General features: G+C 49.6%; 1 protein-coding gene across 4 annotated transcripts in view; it reads right to left on the reverse strand.

The window, feature by feature from the left end:
* The window catches only part of JADE2 (jade family PHD finger 2), a 78,769-nt gene that overhangs the window by 9,628 nt on the left and 44,561 nt on the right, over positions 1-24,580 (reverse strand). For all 4 annotated transcript variants that reach the window (XM_071814751.1, XM_071814752.1, XM_065848905.2 and 1 more), the window contains 5 exons: positions 18,666-18,877; positions 14,597-14,764; positions 13,948-14,064; positions 7,333-7,794; positions 1,550-1,667 (listed from right to left, as the gene is read on the reverse strand). In XM_071814751.1, the coding sequence (XP_071670852.1) occupies positions 1,550-1,667; positions 7,333-7,794; positions 13,948-14,064; positions 14,597-14,764; positions 18,666-18,877 (1,077 nt within the window). The remainder of the gene's footprint in view (positions 1-1,549; positions 1,668-7,332; positions 7,795-13,947; positions 14,065-14,596; positions 14,765-18,665; positions 18,878-24,580) is intronic.

The raw sequence follows: 24,580 nt of genomic DNA on the forward strand, positions 1-24,580 counted from the left end.
CAAGGCATTTTGGGGAATGTATGTCCCCAGGGGGAATTTCCAGCCATCTAATGCCTCGCTCCATTTGCAAGGGAGGTGAGCTCAAAAAGCCTTCCTGGCAACCTACCCAGCACCTGTCTCCTCCCAAGAACTGCAAATGATAAACTGAGTTCAACCAGCTGAACTGAAGAGCATCACAAGGTCCTTTGCAATTCCCTCAAAACCCCCAGAGCCAGGCAGCAACAGCACATGGCATCTGCCTTCAGGATCTGAGGTTGTTGGTCTTGTCTTCAATCCACCCATTACTGCCAAGCTGGACCTCCCGCCTCGCCGCCCAGGCCAACAGCATCACTGCTGGGAGCAGCACCCAGCACAGATGTTGTGGGTGCCAGGGAACGGCTTTGGGGATGTGCAGCACAGGGTCTGCCCTTGGTGGGAACACCAGGAACACCATTTTGTGTGTGTCCAAGCTGGTGACCCATATCGCTGGTTCAGTGAGGATGTATGGAGAGTCCTGGGGACTGAGACCCACATCTCCTCAGGTCCTGGTCACCCCTGCCCTGCACAGCTGCCTGCCTCTGGCCATTGAGAGGAAATAGCACAGACTCCAAGTCACAAACCTCTCAACATACACACTTCTCAGCCTCCAAAGCTTCAGTCAAAGGAAACTTTTGTCAAAGAAAGCTCAGCCCAGACGGTTCCTGAAGAAACCCCAGCCATGTGATGGCTTCAAACGCAACTCCAAAGCCACAAACACAACAACCGTCGGCACAGTCTGCCAAAGCACCAGATGCTGCTGCTGGAAAAACCGTTCTGCAGCCATGGGTTTTGGTCTGCGCTGCCACCGAAGGGAAAGGAGGGGGGAGCAGGAGCTGTGGGCTCTGGCACTACTTGTGCAAAAGGAAAAAAAAATGGGGCAGAAGGAAATAAACTTTATTTCAGTTCCTTAATAAAAGGTGCCAGAGGTTTTGCATGCAGTAGTGCCATGTTCTTGACTAGTAAGTACATGGAGCAGAGAGCTGCAGCCAACCAGAGCTAAAGGAGCTGGTCTCTAGGTGCAATAGACATCCCACCAGCAGCTTAACCTTCGGTTCTTGACAGAGCCAAAGGCATCTCCAAAGAGTCCAAAGCGAGGGCTGCTGATCTGTGCCAGGGAGCCAGCTGCCGTGGATCAGCCCCAATGACAGCAGCCCGGTGCCCAGGATTTGTCATCTGCTCCCAAACAGCTCCATCTCCACGAAAGTCACCCAAAACGCTGCCTTAGCATCACCATCTAACCAAACATTTAGTCTTTCTGACTGATTCCTGTGGAGAGGAGGTTCAAGAGGGATCTGTGAAAAACAAGGGGCTCCAACACTCCTGGTCACCCAGGTTATGGTTTTATTGTTTGTTTCTGAACAAAACTGGAGATGTGCAAAGAGTCAAAATACAAACTGTGCTTAAAAAACACGGCAGGGGCGGGGGCAGCTCTGGTTTCCTTGAGGTGGGGACTGAGACTCGGGCACGAGTCTTTAGCTGCAGAAGATGGCACGTACATGTGTGAGAACCAGCTCTGGCAAGTGGTACTGACCTGGGTAAAGATCTTTCTCAATAAGCTTCATCTGGAGATGGAAGATCTGCTCCTGGAGTTTACAAATGGTGTGTTTCATTTTCTCCCGTCTTGTCACCATGTAACAGAGATTTCTAACCTACAGAAACACAAGAAACAGTGTCTGGTTTAGACAGGGTTCAAAGAAGGTCCTCTCAAGCTGTGTCGCTGCTGGAAATCCCTGTGCCCCGTGATTCCGTCCTCTTCATCTCTCCATCATCTGCGCTGCACCAAAACTTCTACCAGGGCTCTTTGGATATGCCAGGACTACAGATGAGGAGTCTTGATCCAAACTGCGCAATACATGTGGGAAAGACCATGCAGTGAATTATTCAAAACCTAAACATGCTAGACATGGGGAAGAAATTGTTTGCACTGAGGGTGGTGAGACACTGGCCCAGGTTGCCCAGAGAGGTGGTGGATGCCCCATCCCTGGAGACATCCCAGGCCAGGCTGGACGGGGCTCTGAGCAACCTGAGCTGGTGAAGATGTCCCTGCTCATGGCAGGGGTGGCACTGGGTGAGCTTGGAAGGTCCCTTCAACCCATACTGTTCTATGATTCTGTGATTCTTAAACACGTCTGTTCTGGCTCCAATGGCCATGACCCCATGGAGGGGACAAGGAGGGCTGGCTGGCTTCTCCAGCACACGTGCTGGGCACACGAAAGCCATAAGGACGCATGATATCTCCAGAGACGCAGCTTTGCTTACCCCAACAGCAAGTCTCTCCTGCAGCAGCAAGTCTCCCTGCAAAGCCCTGCAGATATCAGCCAGTCTGCCTGGGGCACCCACTCCAAACCAGAGCAGCCACCTTGGGAACCCCAAACACGGCTCCCCGAGCCTCTCTCACAGCATGAGGGACATTGGCCACCACCGCTGACAGTCCCTGGGGCAGTAGCGAGCTGGGACTGTCCTGCCCAAGGGGCAGCCCCAGTCTGAAGCCGTCCCCATGCAGGACAGTCTCTCTCTTTTCTGGCTTCTTCTGACCATAATCAGTAAAGCAAGTTAACCTTTAACTTCTCCCATCAAAGGCCTGAACACACAGGCAGGGTTTGCCCTTCAGCATCAGTTCTTTTGAGGGCACAAATTCAGCCCGAATAACACAACATGCACAGAGTCAAACGGGGCCAAGCATGCTGCTAATCTGCTCCGATTAGTCGGGATTAACTTCCAGTACTTGTTGCAGCACACACCTTAACTCTGTTGTTGCTACACATCAGTGTACAAAGTGACCAAGACCCACAAAATGGGAACAGAGCTAGGAGAAACAGGTAAATTATTTTGTGATCTTACCCAGGTATGGCAACGGTGGGGACACACAGGGTGTTTTAATCTCCTGCTAATTTTCACAGACCTGTATGAAGAAGTTAATGTCTCTAAAGGATCTGGAAAGTCTTGGAAGAGAAGATGCTGTAAAAGGAGCACTATAATATAGTTATGCAAAGGTCCAGCAGACGCACAGGGCCCCAAGCATTGAGCTGAACCCTCAGCCCAGCAGCTGCATCACTCACATGCCCTGTTCACACCCGACACAGAAGCCTGCACAAAGAAATGCCAAATGCTCAGAGGTACTTCAGTGCCCTGGGTCAACACGTCAGTTCTCATCCACAAATTGCTCCTTTTGCATAGAGGGAGAGACCCTCTTCCCGCAGCCAGCAAGGGGAAGGAGTACAGGTGGGACAGAGCTGCAGGTATGAGGATACCCATCTGCACATCTGCCTTACAGAACTGCCTGTTGCTCTAAAACAAATGCCAGGACAGAGCATAGAAAATACAGCAAAATATCCAGGTGATGCTGGCCCAGGTCAGCAGCGGGTGCAGCTCTCCTACCCCAAATCTGGCCCCTCGATACGATTACTCACTCTTACTCCACATCTACCTGCAAACCACTGATGCATTTTGTCCCAGTACAAGAAACTATTACCCAAGCGGGAAGCCATAAATGCAAACAATAAAGCATGAGACACAAATGCTCGTGTGAGCTCTGTTAAACCCTGCTCGTCACATGGGGTTGCCGATAAACAGCCTCAGCAGCCCCCAATGACAGGGTTATGCTGTGACACCCGCTGGCATCTGCCCTGGGACAAATTTCAGTGCCACGCTTTTTGCCAGCCCTGCATAAGGGTGGCTGGAGAGACGGGCTCTGTCACCATGGTTGCGGCAGGCTTCACGGCTTTTGGAGGAAACGGATGGTTTAGGTGCAAAACAGAAAGTGCTGATAGCAGCTAACAGGGTTTGAGAGCATTTACTCAGCTTCCTGATGTTGTGAAAGAACAAAACTGCCTGTAATAAGGTGAGGAAGAGGCGGTCTGAATCAACAGGCACTAATGTGCATGGGTATGTCCACACTCGCACATGACCCTGATGTCTCTGATTCCTCCTCGTCCTCAAACCCCTCTCTGCAGAGGAAGGTTGGGCTATTTCCAGGCTTGGGGGACTGCCCCTACGGGGTCAGGAGCCTTTGTACCTCTCATGGTGACAGGGTAAGCCGGGACCTCGTCCCACACTTACCTGATCTCTGCCACCGAAGGCTGTGAAAGCAGCAGGATGACCATGGCCATCCCCTAATAGCATCGTTCTTACCTAAGGACAATTTGGAAACACCGAGGAATAGAGGAGAAAGAGCTGCTCTTTTTTTGTTGTTGTTGAGTCACCTAGTTAGAAACATAAATCAGTGAGCTATATATTTTACTAAATTCTCTTTTTTTGTTCGGGATTGGAGAAAACATCAAACTAAAATTTCTTTATGAGAAAAACAACCGCCTCTGGCAACCTGCATCTCAAAGTGTTTGGCGGTATCTCTATGATTCGGTATTCCTGGAAGAAAACATGACTTGTGCTCTGTTTAGAGACTGCTGGTATTCACACACACTTGCACAGCTTAACCCCACCCAGCGCTGCTTCCTCAAGTGACACTTAGATGCTGGTATGAAAGCCTGGAAACTACAGGGTTTTTTACAGCTTTAATTTAAACGACCAGTCCCTGGAAAAAAGCTTAAAATAAAAAGACAAAGAGAGTTAAAAAAGCCCCAAAAGAAAACGGAGGGACTGTATTAGGATTCCCAGGCAACAGCTTTAATTTGCTGACACTGAAGTGCAGAAATGACAGCGGTCAAGGGATGGCAAAGGGAAACACCATCACCCTGGCTGTCCCTGCACCATCTGCCCCACTGCTTCTGCTTCCCCCACACTTGGATCCAGATGCCATCATCAGCCCCAAAATCACAACCATTTCTGCTGGATTAATTGCTGAAAACACTAAAATGGCATGTGATATCCCAAGGACACCCTCTGAAAGCCACCCCTCCAGGCTGCTCTTCTCTGACCCCTATTTGATATGAAATATCAAAGTAATGGGATGAGAGGAAACGGTCTCAAGCTGCACCGGAGAGGTTTAGATTGGATCTTGGGAACAATTTCTTCATGGAAAGGGCTGTCAGGCATTGGAACAGGCTGCCCCCAGAAGTGGTGGAGTCACCATCCCTGGAAGGGTTTAAAGACATGTAGATGAGGTTCTTAGGGACATGGTTTTGTGCCAGTGTTGGCTTAACAGTTGGACTTGATGATCTTGAGGTTGTCTCGCAGCCAAAATGATTCTATGATCTATTCTACAACGTGATGCCTCGTTATTGCAAGTGAAACAGGATCAGACACCTGTGGTGTGTTGGCAGTGATGGGATTTAAACCCCTATCACCCATCTGAGCACTGAACTTTGATCTGGCCAATATTTATTGTTCCCCCCGTCTTGCAAGAAGAGCAAACAAACAGCTCTTTCAGGCCCAGGCAGAGAAACGCGTCCAGGAGTTGCTAAGCAAAGGCTAAACACTAATGGGGAATGACCCCACAAAGCCTGGAGGCAACTCGACAAAATGAGAAATCTGGTAAAACCTGTAGTTTTGACACAAAGAAATCAAAGAGAAGCTGCCATGCTGTGTCTTTGAATTAGGCAGCTCCTGGAGCAAAGTTCTGTACCCAGAGATGCACAGTGGTTCCACGCAGCTGGGAAAGCCAGGCTGGGAGCAAGTGGAAGCAGAGGGAGTTGGAGCAGCCTGGTTTACATTTACAACATAAAGAAGCAGATGACGGGAATAAAGTGAGTTGAACTCCTCACCCTTGGATCTGGCAGCTGCAGCCTATTGCCTACAGCTTGGTGCTAGAGACTCATTAACGGTGGCACCAGCCCAGCCCAACATAGAGGTGGAAACATAATGCAGTAAAGGCAGGAGCAAAGGAGGGACAGACTGGCAGAGCAATGGCAACAACACACACAGGGATGAAGGCCAATAGGGCCACAGAAAAGGTATCAATAGCTTGAAATCCAGTTGCTTTTACACAGGAGAAGGGTCTCAGGCTCTGAGACCCACCTGAGGAGGTGGGTGCAGCAAAGGACCAGGGCAGGCTGGTCCAGAGCCAAAACCCCACCTGGACACGAACACAGTCCTCACCTGCACCACCTTTCTCCGATGGGTTTAATTACACCACAGACCCACAGCAGCTTGGAGAGAGAGTTCAGGGACAGGCAGGGGCAGCATCACCGTCATCTTCACCTCCCAGGGAGCAGCATGTCCCCTGCAGCGCTCTCTGCACCCCCAGCTTAGGGTCTCCATGGCACCACCTCCACCACCGGGTCAAAGTGATGTTGTTTTCCTGCCTTCCTCCTTCTTTGCTGCTTCCAGAGACCCCCTGAGCCCTTCCATGGTTTTGCACCCCTGGAGGGTGGTCAGGCAGGGGCCATGGGTCCACCCCTCTGGCAGGAGCAGGAGACGGGGGACCAGGCAGGGCTCAGGTTTTAAGCAGAGCAGGAGAGGGAGCTTAGTCCCTGCATGCCAGGCTCAGCAGCCCTGCCCTGCCTGTCCCTGTCCCACTGCCGTGCCCCTGTACCCAACTAGCAGTGGTGCTACTGCACCCATCCCCTCCCTGGCTGCTCTCTGCTGTCTCCACTCCAGGTGCTGTGTTTCTTCTGTTCTTCTTCCCCTGGCTGCTTCTTGCCTTGGCCACCCCTCCTCCTCTCCAGCCTCCCTCTGCCCACCCCTGCTCCTTCCCTCCGAGCAGCCATGACAGCCAAACCCGCAGGCTGGCAGCGCAGTGCGGCACCAAGCACAGCCTCGGGGGTGGCTCTGGCACCGCTCTGGCACTGCTGCTAAACCAACGTTTGTTCTCCCCCAAAAAGCTGCTGTGGAGGGCAGCTGCTCCCTCCCCCTGTGCAAGGATGCTCTGTGCCACAGGGATGCCTGCATCCTCCGGCTGCATCCTCTGGCACAGCTCTGCCTCCGCCGGCAGCTCCCCAAGGAGCCGACCCACTTTGGGCTGCGGCAGGGAATGCCCAGTCCCACTGGCCCTGCAGCTCACTCCTGCCATTCACCCGTCTTTGATGTTTAATGTGAGGAAGTAATGAAGTGATGCCATGCCTTGCTGCTGGAAAGCATCTGAGGGGCAGCACAGGACAATTTTGTGGTTTGAGACTATTCAGATGTAGTGGATATAAGCTGCAGCATCACCTGCCTCGCTGAAGCATCCCTCCCCACAGAGATTTTGAAACCCCAGCTGAGACCACCACTGACTTATTTCATCAGTGTCAGTGTTTTGGCAGCGATGACAAATGCATGCTGAGCACCACTACTCATCTGAATACGCACTAGATGAAGGGACACAACTGTGAGGGGTCAAGAGGGAACAGGGCTAGTTCTGTCTATAGCTGCCAGTCCACATTAAAGCAGCTCTGATGGAGCACACGGGTACAACACTAAAGGAAAAGCTGTACTCACCCTCTCCAGGTCTTGCCTGAGGTGCATGAAGAGCTTTAAGCGTCGGTAGAGAACATCCTGTTCTTGCTGGGCCAAGTTGTCCACCTCATCCGTTTTTGGTGTCAGCAGCGGTTTGTTGGAATTTGCTTTCCTCTTCAGCTTCCAGTACTGGTAGACGAAATCCACCAGCGATTCATTTAAGTCAAGGTTCTCAGCCACCTCTGATGGCTTCACAAGTTCATAGAAGTCCTCCTCCAGCTGCTGGAGCTTCTGCTTCCGCAGCGTGACCTTCTCCAAGTCCAGCTGGGCTTGGTCGGGCTCTGTCCGTGCCTCCTCGGGCAACTTGGTGGCACCGGTGCTGTGCTCAAGGCAGAAGGACTTGAACTTCACTTCATCATTGTCTGCTAGAATAGTCCGCATGTCCAGGTTGTGATCGAAGGCGCAGGTGACGTGGAATGCGGTGACGCAGGCGGGCATGGAGCACTGCAAGGAAAAGGAAAGGGCTTACAGCCAGTGCAAAGCATAATTGGTGGGGGGATGCTTACCAACACTACAGGACCACAAGCGCTTACTACAAACCCAGTGACACCCATGGGAGTGACAACACCTACCACAAAGTGATGGATGCTCAACCACAGGTTCTCCCTATGGAGGAACACCTGTATTGCCCAAGTCTTGCACACCTACAAGCTGGACGCCATAAACACAAGCAGAAGAAACCCAGGTATAGCAGATATCAGCAGGCACCTTCCCACCTCACCTGCTTGAATCCTCCCCTGTGACAGGCCCTGCTCATCTTTCATCTTCCATCAACAGGAGCTTCTGATGGTTCTTCCAGCAAGACACATCAACAGCCAGTGACAATAGCATGGCCCAATGGGATGCTCAAAGACTGTCAATGGATTTCTCCCGACAAAGAAATTTTCTTCTCTATTTCACCCTTACACTACCCCGCTATGTTACCACATCTAAAGCAAATGCGTAATTTTTACTGAAACAATACAGAACACGTCAAGGATTATGAGTGAACATGGTATCTCAGAAGCAGCCAACACTCAGAGCATGATGTCTTTCTCCTCTGGAAATTACATAGCCTCTAATGAGCTCCATTAAAAAGGATTAAAAAAAAGGGAACTCAGTACATACAGAGTAAAACATCATGAAATTAACTTTTCAGAACTATTATAGTGGCTGGAATGTTGTTCAACTTCTATCAGATTAATTTTTTAACAATTTTCCTAACCTATCTCACGCTTAAAGTACTTTGGACCCCACAGGCAGCAAACTCCAGCCTGGTTTCCTACAGAGGAACCTCTCCAGCCAGCACTGTGCCCGTGTCCATGCCAGTATCTTCTCCCCCTCTACTCATTAACTGTTTTTTAATGGCTGAGAGTGTCAGGTAATTAATTCAGCCATAACCCATACGAAATCAGTCTATTCCAGCTGCTAATGACCAGTTAAACTGCAATAATGAGACATTTTAAGTGGGCTATTACTGTAGGCACCATATTTCAGCATTTATAGTTCTTGCAGGGGATGAAGATGCAGTTGTGGCCTGAGGGACCAGGCAGAGGAACAGGAAATTTCCTGGACATTGATGACAAACCATTCGGGATGCTGTAGAGCTTTACTTGGGCTTTGCTGCACTTTTATTCTCAAAAAGAAAAACAAAATAATTCTGTTAGTAGCTGAGGAACAGAAGTGTTATGTCTTTTTATCTTCATCCCATCAGCCCAGAACTCCTGCTCAGTCACCCAGTGTGCTTTTAGATATTTCCCCTGACTTTGTTTATGAATCTGCTGGTCCTTATGAAAGCAAGAGACCTGTGCAGCTGCCAGGGCCACGAAAAGCATTGGCAAGCAGTGCCCAAGTCCTCCCCTCCCAGGGTTCTCCAGGGGGTTCTCCAGGCCCTGCTCCAAAGCCTCCGAAACCAGTGGGACAAGCTGGCTGCAGCCCCCGCCGAGCCCTGAGCTGTGCCAGCAGGGCTGCGGGCAGCAATGCTGGGCACTAACTCCTGCGGACACCAAATCCAAGTGGATTATGCACTCCAACCCCCCGCTTACCTTGTGTAAATACAGCCATTTGTTCCTAATTTCAGCCAGAAGTTGCTCGTGAAAATAGGTGATAGCTCGCAAAAATCAGCTTGCACGGGACTGTTTGTTTCTGGTACCGCACGGGGGACAGCAGGAGCCCAGCCCAACTCTGCAGCATCCAGATTTATTCAGGCCTGTCAGTACATCATACGATGGCTTTTAAAGTGCAGGTGCTCACTACTGCAGCCATGGGGTGAGCGCTAATATAAGGCGGATTTGTGATGTACTTTCAGGTTGCCTTTGCCAGCTGAAAGTTCCCATGACCGAGCTTTCTTCTCTGGTAGCCAACATGGTAATGGTGCTGCATGGAGCTACAGAGCCCTTGTGGTACTCCTGATGTACTCCTAACATACTCCTGACGTACTCCTGATGGACTCCTCATGCACTCCTGACGTACTCCATCTTGGTTGTTCTGGTGTAACAGCCACAGGTGCTTCAAACTACAGCATCCTTTTTGTGCTGTTACGCACATAAATGTAGAAAAAGTGGAGATTAAAAACTCGCTGCCATCGATGAAGTACGTGAGCTAAGGAAAGCCAGGCAGCCATCTCCCCTCCCTCCTGTTTCTGCCACCAGCGCTACTAACAGCATTAACAGCACTGCTGTGGCTTTTGCCAGGACGACGTCCTGCTCACAGGAACGACCATCGCTCCACCTTAGGAGTAAAGCAAAGCAAGTGACACCCACCCTGGATCTCTCCTCTAACAGATGGCAAGCAGCGCTTGTCAGAAACCGTGCCCAAAATGCAAACAGAAAATAATTAGGCAGCTCAGCTGACAGGGCAGCAAAGAAAGGTACCTGGTCAGCCGTGGCTACCTGAGGTCTTTGCATAAACTGACAATAAAAACATATTGATACATCCCAGAACGGTGGAATGAAGCTGCTCTTCATGGGCAGGAGGGATCTGCCATGCAGAATAAACCAGGCTCAAAAGAATGGTGCAGTCCCCAAGCCTGCTTCATTACTGATCATGTTTCGTTATCTTACAGCACCTTTCATTCAAGGATTTCAGCACACTTTGCTTAGCCAGGCAAATCCATCCCCAAACAGAATTCCGAGAGAGAGGGTGAAAACTGCACCAGAGATTAACACAGGCTGTTAATTAGTCCTCGAACCACTCTTACTGGGAAGAAACAGAGGGATGATTTTATTTGCCAAGGAGTTTACCAGCTCACAGCGATGCTCTGCTGCAGTTTGGGGCCAGAGGGGAAGGAAGCAGCTCCTCCAACAGTCCTGCGAGGGGAACTCAGGAAGGAAAAATTAATTACCGGTGCTGAATTCCAGCCAAGCCATCAGCCACAACACTTCTGCATCCTCACAAAAACTACCATGTGATTTTTAGTGACCACAGATGGTCTGGATCCTGGTAGCACTTCTCAGCTAAAACAGGTGATTTCAGCATGGAGACATCCTGGGAGGATGCGGGGCTGAGGCAGGGGATGGCAGGGGGCTGTGCAGTGCAAACACCCTGCTCTTCCCCCCAGGGCAAACTGCACATTTTCAGGGCTACAGACACAATTGGATGACAGCTCCGGGAACTGCCACACCAGTTATCCCAGTGGGTGGGGACCAGTAGCACAAGCAGCTCAAGGGGAGCTGGCAGCAGTGGTCAAAGGAACGATAATAAATGAGCAGTGGAGGACGCTTCCCAGGGCTTTTTCTCCAAAAAAACAGCACCAAAAAGAAAGCTGGAAGATAATGACAACAAAAGATGGTGCCCTTTGGAGAAGCCTGCCAGCAACTAATAAAGACCTGGCATTTTGTGCGGTGTTGCAAGGGCTTGGTGAGCTCTTCCAGTTGCTCTGAGAAGTGAGGAAGGAGCTGGAGTCCCAAGCAAGCGCAGTTGGGACTCAGGCTGTGCCAGAGACCAGCTCCTAGCATCCTCTTTTCCATCTTAGCAATGCAAACGAGAAAATTCCTGCTGGATACTGAGCTCTCTTTGGCATCTCCTGATGTCTGACCACAAGAACCACCATGAGGTCATGACTTCTCCTTAACAGGAGATGAGGAGGCTGCATCCCTGCCCAGCATCCAGGAACTCTGGCTCAGCTACAGCCACACCAAGTTACCCTGGGTTCACAGCTCCGCACCAGCCAAGCAACGGAAGTAATTACAGACAAGCATCGTGGTCAGAGGCATGGAGAGCAGTGGGGAGCCCTTCCTCAGGATTCCTTGGGTTCGTTTCCATTTTTACAGCCAAATTTGGATGGGGAAAAATACCCCAAGGCACAGAGGTGCCTATGTAGAAATACCTCATATTCGTCTCCATAAATGTGGTGGAGGTGGGTGTTTTCTGAGCATCCCCATGCCCCTCTGGGACGATGGTCTTTCGCTCCTCCAAGCTTGACCTCTGGATATCACCTCCCATTTCAGCAAAGCCCAGTTCTAACCAGCCACTTGGAAAAACCCCTCATGGAAGTAACACCCCTCCTTCCCCAGACCTGCCTGACCTGGAACACTCGATTCTCACTGCCAAGGATAAAAGCTCAGTGCTTTAGCAGAAAACAATCTTCTCCTTTCAGAGCTGGGTCATAAACCTGAAACGCTGACAAAGGTAGTTAGATTACACCTGTATAAACAGGCACTAATCAAAAAAATGCTTCATAAACATAAGCTTTCAAAACAGAGCTCTGTACCACTGAGTATGGAGCGTGTTTATTTATCCATGGGTGAATTTGCTGATTTACCCCATAAATCCTTAAATAAAGTCAATGCCTGCTTTTTTTGCTTCTTCTCCCCCTTTTCCTTGAAGCTAAACCATCTCGGGCGTGCTAGGGTGGCCTCGGAGAATGCTCCGGTGACAATCTCGTGAAGACTTAGAAACTGTAAGCAGCCGGCACAGAAGACAATAAAGCTCCTGTTCCATCTCAGGTGACCTTTAATGCAAATCCATTCAGTCCCAGGGATCTCACAGCTCCCGTGCCATGCCAGCACTAAGAGGATGAAGCCTCAGAGAAGCTGAATTCTTTTTGATGCTACCAAGCCTGTTGTTTGCCTCCTTCCCTGCCCTTCCGTTCTTTGAAAGCAGTTGCCGTTATGACACAGTATCTCCATCTGGCAGGGTGAATAAGCAGATCCACCCAGAGCCATCAAAAAAGAAGTGAGTCAACGCTAGAGATTTAAAGAAGTATTGTGATATTTCATTTCAAGCTAAGGGGATTGCTTTTAAATAGCTCCCTTTAAAGTATTAAACCCAAGGCAGTCACACAAACGTAACAGAGCCTGCGGAGATACTATTCCTATCGTCCTTCTGCAACCAGTCAGCTATTCTGGTCCCCAACAGTCACCTCTGCCTACACCGACCTCTGAGGTACAGCTCCCATTGCTGTACGGGAGCTCAACAGTTGGAACTGGGCCACATTCCAAACTTTCTCCCAATTTTTCAAAGCTAGTCCATCCTTCTCTGCACACCAAGACTGCTTCCACGCCTGGTCTGCCAATGAAAGTAACAGGCAGCAGCACGGCAGAGCAGCAGATCTAATCGGCCAAGGGGTGATGGTTTTAAACTAAAGGAGGGGAGATTCAGGTTAGACAGGAGGAAGAAATTGTTTACAACAAGGGTGGTGAAACCCTGGCGCAGGTTGCCCAGAGAGGTGGTGGATGCCCCATCCCTGGAGACATCCCAGGCCAGGCTGGACGGGGCTCTGAGCAACCTGAGCTGGTGAAGATGTCCCTGCTCATGGCAGGGGTGGCACTGGATGAGCTTTGAAAGTCCCTTCCAACCCAAACTGTTCCAAGATTCTATGATCCCCCAGCCCCTTCCTAAGGACTGTCAGCCCCTTACACTGGCAGAGTAGGGGGACGCAGGGAAATCACTGGATGCAAGAAGGCTCTCCAAATGCTCCTGCATCAAGTCTGCTGCATTTTGGATGGCAGCTTCTGCTCTTTGTTCCCCAAGAAGAGAGATCATGGTCTTGGAAGCTCTGCCCCACTTTTGTAACAGGAAAGCCCAAAGCATCCTGCTTTCGGTCTGAAAAGAGAACATCTCACGCTGCTGCTGGGGGGAGAGCTGGCAATCAGATGCCTGCAGTGGTTTGCTTAGGTGTGGAGAAAATGTGGAATGTAACATGCAGTCAATACTCTATTTTCCAAGCCAGCAGGCTACTGAGGACTATCTAATTCCAGGGTTTCCTGATATACCCCCAAAAGAAAGGCTTCTCAGCCAATCCCCACTGGTTTGTGAAATACTCAGGCTACATATCTCATGAGTATCTCACTTTTCCAGAAGCTATGCCAAGCATTTCTGCTGGAGATTCCTGATTTCAAACCAAGGTCATTTGTAGTTCCAGTAATTAGTGTCACTACAGCAACATCCCCGTGTTATGCAAAGACAGTTAATCTAGATTCCTAGCACTCAATACATTAAACGATTGCAAACAGCACCTGATGATGTCTGACGAGTGCTAGTGCTCGCTGTTGTTAGGTTTACTCAGAGCAGGAACAAGCCTCAGCCAGATCGTGTCTGCCAACAAGTCGAGACTCTCCAGTGGCTACTACAGGCACAGCCCCAGAGGTCTGAGTATTTCAGTGTCAAAATACACACCTGAATACAGGTCCCAGTGCACTCCTTGCAGAGGCTGCAGGACAAAGCCCATCTGCTTGCTGGGATATGTGAGATCTTTGTAATGGGTTCCATTTTTTCAGGACATCCAATGCTAACCTGGTAATGAAATAGAAGACGAGTTGTAAATGCTGGTTACCATCCCAAATCTCCTACAAGGTGATGTCTGTAGCAATATGAATTATGGATGGATAATTTATTTGTTATTTTTCAGTGTCATTTGTAATGTGGGAAAAAAAAAACAAACCCAAAACCCCAGAAGCAAATCTGGATGAAATGGAAGTAAAAATTCATGACAGTGTTTCCTCTCAACTAATTCCTCACCTGGATGTCGCTGTGTATCTCAGATGGGCACACAAAATCAGCTTTACCCTGCCCAGGCAGGTCCTGTGAATGCCCCCACCTCTGTACCTTTACTCCCCACCTCTGTCCTCCCTTAATGAGTTGCAGCTCAGCTGCTAATTAAACACATAGCCCGATGACCGACCGGCATGGCAGCTCTGACCCGGGCACGGCTTGACGAACCAAACTGGACTTGCTATTTAAACCATAAATGAACATCGTAGGCTGAGATCTGGAAACCAGGTCTGTGCCCACACACGTGTCAAGAGGAGGCTGGAAATCATCTTACTTCAGGTATCCATAAGGCACAGCTAACGTGGACCCATTTCGTCCCGCTCCGGGTAGGCTTCAGGGCTCCCCCTCTCTTGGGGCACAAGAGACACTTTGGCTGAACCCCGAGGGCGCAGGTCCGGCACAGCCAGCTCCCGATGGGCACCTTCAGGATGCCGTAGCACGCCTGTGGGGACACAAGAGAGAAGGATTAGCCCCAGCAGCCCAGGAAGAGCATCCTCCAGTGTCTCCTCCTTCCCTCGCACCTTTTTCACTACCGTTGGCTTGTTGCCACTGCATCTGGGCATCCTAATGATAAACAGCAGATGTAAAGCAGCTCCGCAGTCACAGACAGTGAGGTTAAGTTCTTCCTTCCTCGCTGCCTTCCCTATTTTCATGTGGAGACTCATCCTGGATCAATATGTCCTGGTTTTTAATTAAAAGCTAAGTAGACAAACGTGCTGTGTATCGTGCCAAGCATCCACCCGGCTGTGTGTCAGGGTGCTGGGGGCATCCAGGCTGCTCCATTAGAGCCCCCATCACTGGCACCTTTGCCATGCAGACATCTACCTGCTCATCTCCTGCCCATTCCTGAACAGCTACCAGACCCACGACAACTCAGAGAAGTAAGAAACGCTGTGTGGAAAAAACCTCTGAGGTAGCTGAGGGCTGAAAAGCCACAACCCCATGATTAAGAAAGTTGCCCACATTGGTTACACACCCAACCCAGCCCAAAGGGGAAGCGAAAAGAACTACGGAAAGGTAAAAAGGGGAAACCGATAGTCATGAATATAAATCAGAAGGGAGGAACCAAAAAGGATGGTAAATCTAAAGGAAGATAAACCTAAAGGAGGCAAGGACAAGACTATGGCCAGGAGAGCCAGAGCTAAAGGACTCTGGTCACCCACGGAGCTCCCAACCTGCTGTGATAGCACAGGATGCAGAAAAGCCAAAGCGCTTCATAAATATTTCGATTCTGTACTTGGGGAAGAGCCAAATGATAAGCCGTATCACGAAATGGTGACGATAAAATACTTTCCACTTCGGCTGTAACTTACGACTGTATAAAACAACTACTGCTAAAACTAGACAGTTTTTCTCCAGCAGGTCCTGATAAGTCACACTTAAACGGTTTTCAAGAGCGGTAGACAACTGCCTTGGGCGCTAAATGTGTGGCTGTGTCTACTTTAAGCGAGGTGATGTAGTTAAGTCTAGATCTGGTTGCTCTGACATCCCTCCAGAAGGCAAGCGGGCAGCACCGATAAGCACCCCCAGCGCTGCTGGCTGTAAACTCAGTCCGGGCATTTATCAACACTGTTTCTTGTAGTTTACCCCAAAAAATAGCAAGTTTTTCGTCCCAGTGCTGTAAGTCACCGCCACAGCAAGTGCCAGAGCCGCAGGTGGGGATGGGGCAGAGAGGGCACACAGAGATGCGGGAGCGTGGGAAAAGTACATCTTTGGCCTTTACTGGCCAAAACAGACTTAATAACATGGCTTTAGGCTGCCTCAGACCACAAAGTGACTCTGATAGTGACTTCCAAGGGGAAAAACCCACTTCATGAACATCTTATTGTGATAATAAGGAATTAAGGGAGGTAATATTATTGCTGTGAGTCTACACAGTTCGGAGACTTAACTGTGTGTTTCACAGTGCCTCAAAATCTGACACATAAATCTTGTTTGTAACAGAGTTTTATAAAATGTGATTTAGTACCAGACAAAACCAGCTAGGTATGTACTACCAGGAGAACAAACTGGCAGAGCGATCTCAAAATCCCAGGGAAAACAGGAATTACAACCAGGTGTACATCTCTAGCAGAGCCTTGGCTTTTGGTTATTTATTCCTAGAGGCTTTAGAGCAGCTGAAGGTGCAATTCTACTCCTAGGAGCCTCTGTCCTGGAGAAGGAGCAGCTCTGGAAATGATGCGGGTTATCAGCTAAACACACTCTCCCAGTCCTATGCCAGTCCGACCGAAGGTGCTCCGGGAACACGGAGCCAGCTCAGTAGGAGCAGAGCAGCTGTTTGTATCACTGTGCCTGTCATGGGCTCGACATCAAAGAGAAGGGGACACCAAAAAAATGGGGAGGATGCTGAGCCAGGGCAAAGCTTGGCCTGGTTCACGTAACAGAGAGAGAGCTCGGCTGTGTCCCCACGCCTGGGAACAGGGATTTGGTAGCGACAGGACCTCAGCATCGTGGCTGCAACCTGGATGGATCATTCCTGCGCTAAAGAGATGTGCGACGTTGTTACCACAAGAGCAATGAACCACAATGGCTTAGCAGTGGGGGGAAGATTCCTCCTCACCAAAAATTTAGAAATTAAGATTGTATGTGTTTTCTAAAAGCTACATTTCATAGAAATTAACTAATAGCAAGCCTCATGGCTTGTGTTATGCGGATAAGATAATTACAACGATCCCCTCTGGCACCATAACTCACCAATGTGTGTCTTGGCACAACCCTGCTCTGCCCATTCCCGCTGGGATGCAGGAGGACGAGGCACCGGTCTGGGCATGCCCCACGGGACCCCAGCTCCCCTCCACTGCTTCCCAAATACACTAAATCCCTGGCATCGGCATCTGGTTCCCCACAGGAAAGCATCGTCCCCAACAAGTTTTGGATGTGGGGCTTGCAAAGGCATGGGGCAGGTTAGATAAGGAATATGATGCCACATAATACCTTGCGCTGTGGCTCTGGACCTGTGTAAATCAGGGCAGAGATTAAATCAGGGGCAGTTTATGGGCTGTCACTGGGCTGGACTCTGCTCTCTGAAAACAATGGAAAAACTTTTATTTCAAGAGCCTTGAAATCCAGCCCGCTGTGTCCCCTTCTGCAGCACCGCTCTGCTCCCAGCACTGGGGTTGATGCCGAAAGCGGAGACCACAGGTGCCATGGCCCACGGTGGGGACAGCCAGGGTCCGTATGTCCCCACAGCAGCCCCGTGCACGCTGACCTGCCCACCCTGAGGCCCGTGCCAGCTCATGGCCTGCATTGCCACTTGGGCTTGTTAAAAACAAAATTAAAAATCAACCCCAACACTGAATGGTCCTGGTATTTTGTGGAATCTGATTCACTGATGGAAACCATTCAAAACACCCACATCCCGCAACTATAGATATCTCCAATGCTCTCCCACCTCCAGGAAGTGATGACGGAAAAGCTGCCCAAAAGATGAGCAAATGGCTCTCTTCAGAGGGAAAAAAAAAGCCAAAATCCCTCCACACAGAGGGTGAAGCCCACGAGCTGCCACCACCATCCCAGCACTGCACTGTGTTTCCCCTCAAAGCACGACCAGCAAAATCTCCCGGAACCCATGAGGAGTCCAGGGAGACCCTTGCACGGCTGTTTTCTCCTTATCAAGGTTTCCCCAAGAGCAGGAGCCCACAGACCCCCCCAGTAAGGGCTTGAAGTGTTTGCACTCAATTCTAAAAATAAATTTACTTTCCGCCAGGCAGCAAAATAAACACGTAATCCTATACTTGTATAGCAGGGAAGATGGGACAGAAACCCTGTAATGGGAGACTGCACTAGCGGAGTTGGAAGGCCCCAGTACCCTCAGTATAATGCTGGGGAGGAGGGGGGAGGTCCATGCAAGTGAGTGCAAGGCTGCAGCCCTGCATCCCTCCCAGCCCACAGTCCTACACATGGTCCTGGTCATCTCTGGGTGCTAAAGGTCCCATGGCTGCAGTTTAATAAAGAAAGATGGGCTAAAGAAAGATAACGTAAAGAAAGAAGAATCAGCACATTAATGGAAGAAAAGGCATAAAATGAAATATCACAGGGAACAGAGGGAGGGGGCAAAGCAAGCTCGCAGGAGGTGGTTCTCAGCCTCTGGCTCTTCATTTCTGTGGGCACTTATCAAGGGTTGGGGCTAAGAAAGCAAAAAAAGGCAAGTTTGCTGCCTGCCATCTACCCAAGACCCCATTTGCCACCCCTGCTCTGCTGCAGACGTGCTGGGAATCCACTAGAACAGCTGAGTAGGGATCTCCAGCCGCTCGTGGCGAGAGGGACGGTGGGGATGGGAGGAACCGTGGGGAGGGTACAGGAGTGTGATGTGCCAACAGCCAAAACCTGCAGTGGGGGCTCACCTGGTGCACGCAGACGTTGCACTTGTCGCAGAAAACCATCTCGTTGCCATCCTCCCCCTCCGGCGAGCGGCAGACGTCGCACACCACATCCTCGTCATACTCGATGCCCAAACCTTCCTCCGTTTCAATGGCGATGTTCATGTTCTCATAGCACATGGTCTCCAGCTCCTCCAGCACTCGCTCCAGGGTGATCTCGTCCAGCTCGGGCTTTTCTGCAAGGCAGAAGGCAGAGGAGGACACTGATGCGGCTCCCATCTGCCTTTGGGGAGCGTTTTGCAAAGGGCTGAGCATTTAAAACCTTAGCTCAAGAGGCAAATCCACAATGATGGTACAAGTGGCGATTCAGGAAGCGGCTGCTTCTAACTTGGGATGCAGTTTATGTTTCATAGACAGTAACAAAATATTGCTGCTGGCTGAGAGGAAAGAGACCCATTCAGCTGAAGCAATGCGGATAATTAGGTCTGACAGTTTAAATGTTCAAGGAGACAAGTTTTGCAAAGATGCTTTCTGCAGCGAGGGCTCAGACAAGCTTTGGCAAAACAAAGTCCATGCTTTAATTGTTAAGACTGAAAATTGACCCTTTTAGGGCCAATTAAATGGAACTGTAAAACTGAAGCAAAAGGCTGAAACTGAGAACAAGTAAGGATTTTTTCCCGTGGCTGCGTTCAGTGGAATCAGAAGGTCAGACACCGCTGTGCTGTGTTTTATCCCCCCATACCAGGATCTTCAGTGGAAAGAAGCGGCAGAGGTGCTTCACCGGCCATTTATCCAGAGTGATGACCAGGAATATGAGGCAAATCACCAGAAGAGGCTTTTTCAGAGCATTAACCCCTTGCAGCGGGATACCTGGCCACCTTCACGGGGGATGCTGCTGCTGCCAGCAGCTCGGCAGCTCCAAAACGGTGCCACACTGAGTGCTGCTGCCAAAGGTGCTGAGTCTCACCCGCACACAAACATCCTGGTGCCACAAATGCAATGTGAGGTCACTTCAGGTAAGGGAAAAAGAAGGAAAAAACTTGTCAGCAGCAGGAGTGAGGTTTTCTGTGAGGGGTGAGAGGCAGAGTTAAGCCCCCGCCGCACCCCGTCTCCCCATGAGCACTATTTCATCCCCAGAGAAGGTGCGGAGATGGAGATAACAGGAGGATGCAACAAAAATCACTTCATCTCTGCATTCTGTTTGTATATATTATCTGTGGTGATGGCCAGGATGGTCCACAATGCACCAGACAGCGGAGGAGCCTGACCTGCGCTGCTGTACATCCTTTTTGTTGCAAGGTAACGGGAGAAAATAATCTCATTTATGAGCAGAGAAGGGGAAAAAACGCTTAAGGAAGTAGTAATATGAAGCAGTTATTAATTAAATGTTCAGTGAGAAATTTGTTATCCTGGGCATCTCTCAAGCCACAGTGTGACATCCCTGCCCTGGACAAGCTCTGGGGCCCTGGGAGGCCCCTGGGCACAGGGGTCCCAGCCGGCATTCCTGGTCCCTCCAGCTGGATGATGGTGCCAGAGGCTGCACCTTCCCCTGACAGTCACAGACTGGCCAAAAAGTCTCTGTCAATGGCGAAAGCAACCTGCAGTTGAGCTCGACAAGCAAACATACCATGATCTGCCTTTTTAAGCTCTTTCCCAATGTTTCGTGTTGGCATGGATTCCCTTGGCTTGACAAGTCTCTGCAAACATCTAGCCTGGCATTTTACACTTCTGTGTCAAGTCTGAGATACCATCTAAGACAGACAACACTGTTCCCTATCGCAGCCCTTTCAAGAGCTCGGGCTGCTGTGCCGCAACATGTTAAGGAACCTGACAATACCTGTTTTATTGCCCAGCAGCCCTGGCAATGGGCGCAGCTTGCTCTTGGCATGGTGCTTGTCGGATGCAATAGCGCAAGGAGAGGGTTACAGATAAAGCCAGAGCGTTACTTTTGCCTTAACGGTGTCCCTTTATAAACATACCACCTGTGTTACTCTTGATGGAGAGCTGCAAGCCATGAATTCATGTGAGCGTTGTGTGGCCAAAAAGGCCACCAGCATCCTGGCTTCTACCAAGACCAGTGTGCCCAGCAGGACCAGGGCAGTGATCGCCCCCCTGCACTGGACACTGCTGAGGCCCCACCTCAAATCCTGGGGTCAGATTTGTTCCCCTCATGACAAGAAAAACCTTGAGGTGCTGGAGTGAGTTCAGAGAAGGGAACAGAGCTGGTGAAGGGTCTGGAGCACAAGTGTGATGGGAGCGGCTGAGGGACCTGGGGGGTTCAGCTGGAGAACAGGAGCTGAGGGGAGACCTTCTGATCTCTGAACTGCCTGAGAGGAGCTTGGAGCCAGGGGGGATTGGTCTCTTCTCCCAAGGAACAAGCGTCAGGACAAGAGGAAACGGTCTCCACTTGTACCAATTGGATCTTGGGAAAAATTTCTTCACAGAAAAGGCTGTCGGGCATTGGAACAGGCTGCCCAGAGCAGTGGTGGAGTCACCATCCCTGGAGCAGTTTTTATAAGAAGTGGAGATGAGGTCCTTAGGGACATGGTTTAGTGACAATGTTGGGTTAATGGCTGGACTTGATGATCTTGACAGCCTTTTCCAACCCAAACAATTCTATGATTAAACAAGCTCTTGGTCTGTGTTTCAAATCCACACCTGTGATCATGATCCCAGGCACTGGAGCATCAGCCTGAGTTACTCCCTTTCTCCCAATATTTCAGCCTCTGCTCTTCTGGAAAGCAAACTGATCATTAAAGCATTCCTGGTGCTTTTCCCCACACACTTTCTGGAGCTGCTCAGGGGAGAGGGCAGGCAGATAGCAGGCAGCTGCAGGCAGCGCCAGGAAGGAAAGGGATGGGTGTTTCCACAGGAATCCTAACCTTGACCTGCCTGCGGGGTTGGGATCGCCCGGGCATCACCACCATTCCCATTTCATGGGAATATACCTGCAATACACTTGTTATACCATTACATCAAAAAATATAGATCTCTCCTGCCCGCACACGCGTGCTCTCTCTCTCCATTTAGATGTAATTACATTAGGAATTCGTTTGCCAAGTGCCATTCAGAATACCTCGGAGCTTATTGAATTGACAATTGCACTTGATGGGGATGAAGCGATTAATCGTTTATGAAACACTAAACAATGGGGCCCGGGGTGAAGTGCTTTTTCCATTTGTGCTCCATTTATCTCCTTCTGCATCATACAAAGTTTGTGCTATAGGAGTTCATTCATAAAATTGTCATCTCTTTGGCTGCAAAAATGCTATCTGTATTGATTGTGACCAGCTAAACAGCAAAAACAAAAAAATACTCCACCAAAACACTCCATGTGTACAAGTGACACTGTTATTGACCCCAAGGAAGGAAAAGCAAAAACCCAGGTACTAATCTTGGCTACAATGAATAAATCCAGCAACATTCAGAGAGCAAGTCACACCATCACCTGGACCGTGGACTCTACCTGATGACCAGGAGAAAGGTATTTTTACCTGGTTAAGGTAAGCCATGGTCTTGTATGAAAGATGGGGAGAAAACGAAGCTTTTCTGAGTCTCTGCAGAGAAGTGCCATGTAGCTGCAAAATTCTCCACAGTTTCTAACCAGAGGGACACAGGCAGAAGTGAGAACTTAATATTTTATCCCAAAGGAACTGGGATTGCTGGGTTGGCACCGAAGCCACAGCGTCGGGTCTGGGAGAACCACCGAGCACATTACTTTATACAATGCTGCTTTCCGTTACAATTATTTCTGTAATATCGTAATTTATGTGGCATGAAGGAGCAATATTTTTCTGCTAAATGAATTCTCAGCTACTCCTTATTGTGGTGTGAGCCAACTCACTGTGCAGGGAGGAAAAAAATAGCCACCTCTCACAAAACAGAGACCTATTTCTGACTAAACTGTGCTCCACTAAAATCAATTTACTGAAACAATAAATCCTTTTACCCTGTGGAGGATACCTGGAGATAAAACAGCTCATGAACAAACAGTCATCAGGACTGCAGGCTGTGCCGTTTGCTGATTCACAAGCCATAAACCTTGGAGTCTACTTTTCAATAAAAATGTATATAAACAAGCAAAATTACTGTTTTTTTAAATAATGGAAAAATAAAAAATAAAAAAAGCAAGCACTTGTGAGATGATGTAGGTTTGTCTCTTAGTATCTTTGGAAAACTGAGAGTGAAAGGATAGCAGCTCCCTGATGGGACAGAGGTGCTGGTACGTGTCACAGGGACGCTGGGCTCCTGACTTCACCTCACTGTCCTTCCACCCTGCTGTCCCTCCAGCTCAGCCTGGACAAGTCACTTCAAACCTGCCCACTGCAGCTTCTGCCTCTGCAAAGTTGTGCTGAGGATCCTTCCCACCTCAGAGGCCAGGAGAACGAAAGCCATCTGAAGGAAAAAGCACTAGTTATTTGCTCAAACTGAGTTTAGGCTCCGCTGTGCAGAAGTACACTTTGGAGAAGCACAATTTGCCTCTGAATAAGGCTGGGAGCTGAAGATCTGCACATTCGAGGTACCCGTGGGGACATCACCCACCCCCGCCCGGGTGCTGTCCTAGGTATCGCAGGTCCTGTCCCAGGCATCCTTTGCAAAGGCCAGGGGATGATGGACAAGCAGCCCAACACCACACCAGACCATCTGGGACTCCCCCAGCCACCTCCAACCCATCTCTGTCAGGCACACGATGCTTGAGAGATGCAGCAATCGAACATTAATCTTTTATCGATGACCCTTATCATGAAGTGTGACCAAGAAAGCAAACAGTAACAGGCAACCTGTGCCAGCTGAGCATCCAGTGAAATTTCTAGATATTTTGTTACAAACACAGCCTGCTAATGCACTTAAAAGATTTACAGGAGCCAATTATCACCCTTTCTGCCACCCACCAACATCAATTATTGCTCAAAATTAAGATGATGATGAAATGTTTTAGAAGGCACTTTATAAGCTGCTGTCTCTCTCCAGCGGCGCTCGGCACTGACAGAGCTGTCCTGGAGCACTTCTGATGAAAGCCTTCTCACAAAACTCCGAGTATCGCTGGAAACTACTGCGAGGGATTTACGGAAATTGCAAAACGATGACTTGACATAAAAACTGATTGTGCTGAAAAACATGGAGACAAAATGTCTAAAGAATCTCCCACTGATCTCCAACAGCATCGACCTCTACATTAAGAGCAACATCCCAGCAGCAAGCGTGAGCCTACAGGCAGCTCAGGCAAGTCCTCCTCCCGTTGACACCAATGGTGTTAATCCAGATGAACAGTGATATAATTTAGAACAGCTTCCAGCCCTAAATCCCCTCCCAAGACACTTCTATGCTGTACATCGGTACCTCTATTAAATACATCTCTCGCTTGTAATATACCACCAAGTAGTGGAGGATTAGCTGGTTCATCTGTCCAGGCACCAAACCGATCTGCTGCTGAAATGATAACTTGTGCAATGAGCTTATGATCTCGGCAGAGAACAAAGATTTCAGGCTACATGCGGATGTTTGTTGTGGGCTGCAGCACAGACATGTTATAAAACAACTCCAAACTGGCAGGATGTCTTCAAAACAAGAAAAAAAATCTGAACAAACAGAGCCTGAATTATTAATGGGATAAGCTTTCTCAAGAGATGACTGGTAAAAGAAGGGTGAGCCCAGGTGCAGGGTCACAGGGGGGAAAAAGAGTGGAAGGGACATTGCTGTGAGTGGTCCCCTATCTGGGCACAAGGTTTGAAAAGGGGAAGCCAGGCTGGTGGTTAAAGGAAACAGATTGCACCACAGAAAGGCCAGAGCTCTGCACATCCACCTGCCAGCCAGGGCTGGGGACCAGCCCCATGGGGGCACGGCAGCCCGTGGATCCCCCACAGTGGGGGCAGCATCCCTGTCATGGGGCTCTCTCTGGCTGCACCGGCAGGGGCTGTGCCTCTGCTGCTGTGGCACAG

This window comes from Patagioenas fasciata, chromosome 14 (assembly GCF_037038585.1).
Source record: "Patagioenas fasciata isolate bPatFas1 chromosome 14, bPatFas1.hap1, whole genome shotgun sequence".
NCBI lineage: Eukaryota > Metazoa > Chordata > Aves > Columbiformes > Columbidae > Patagioenas > Patagioenas fasciata.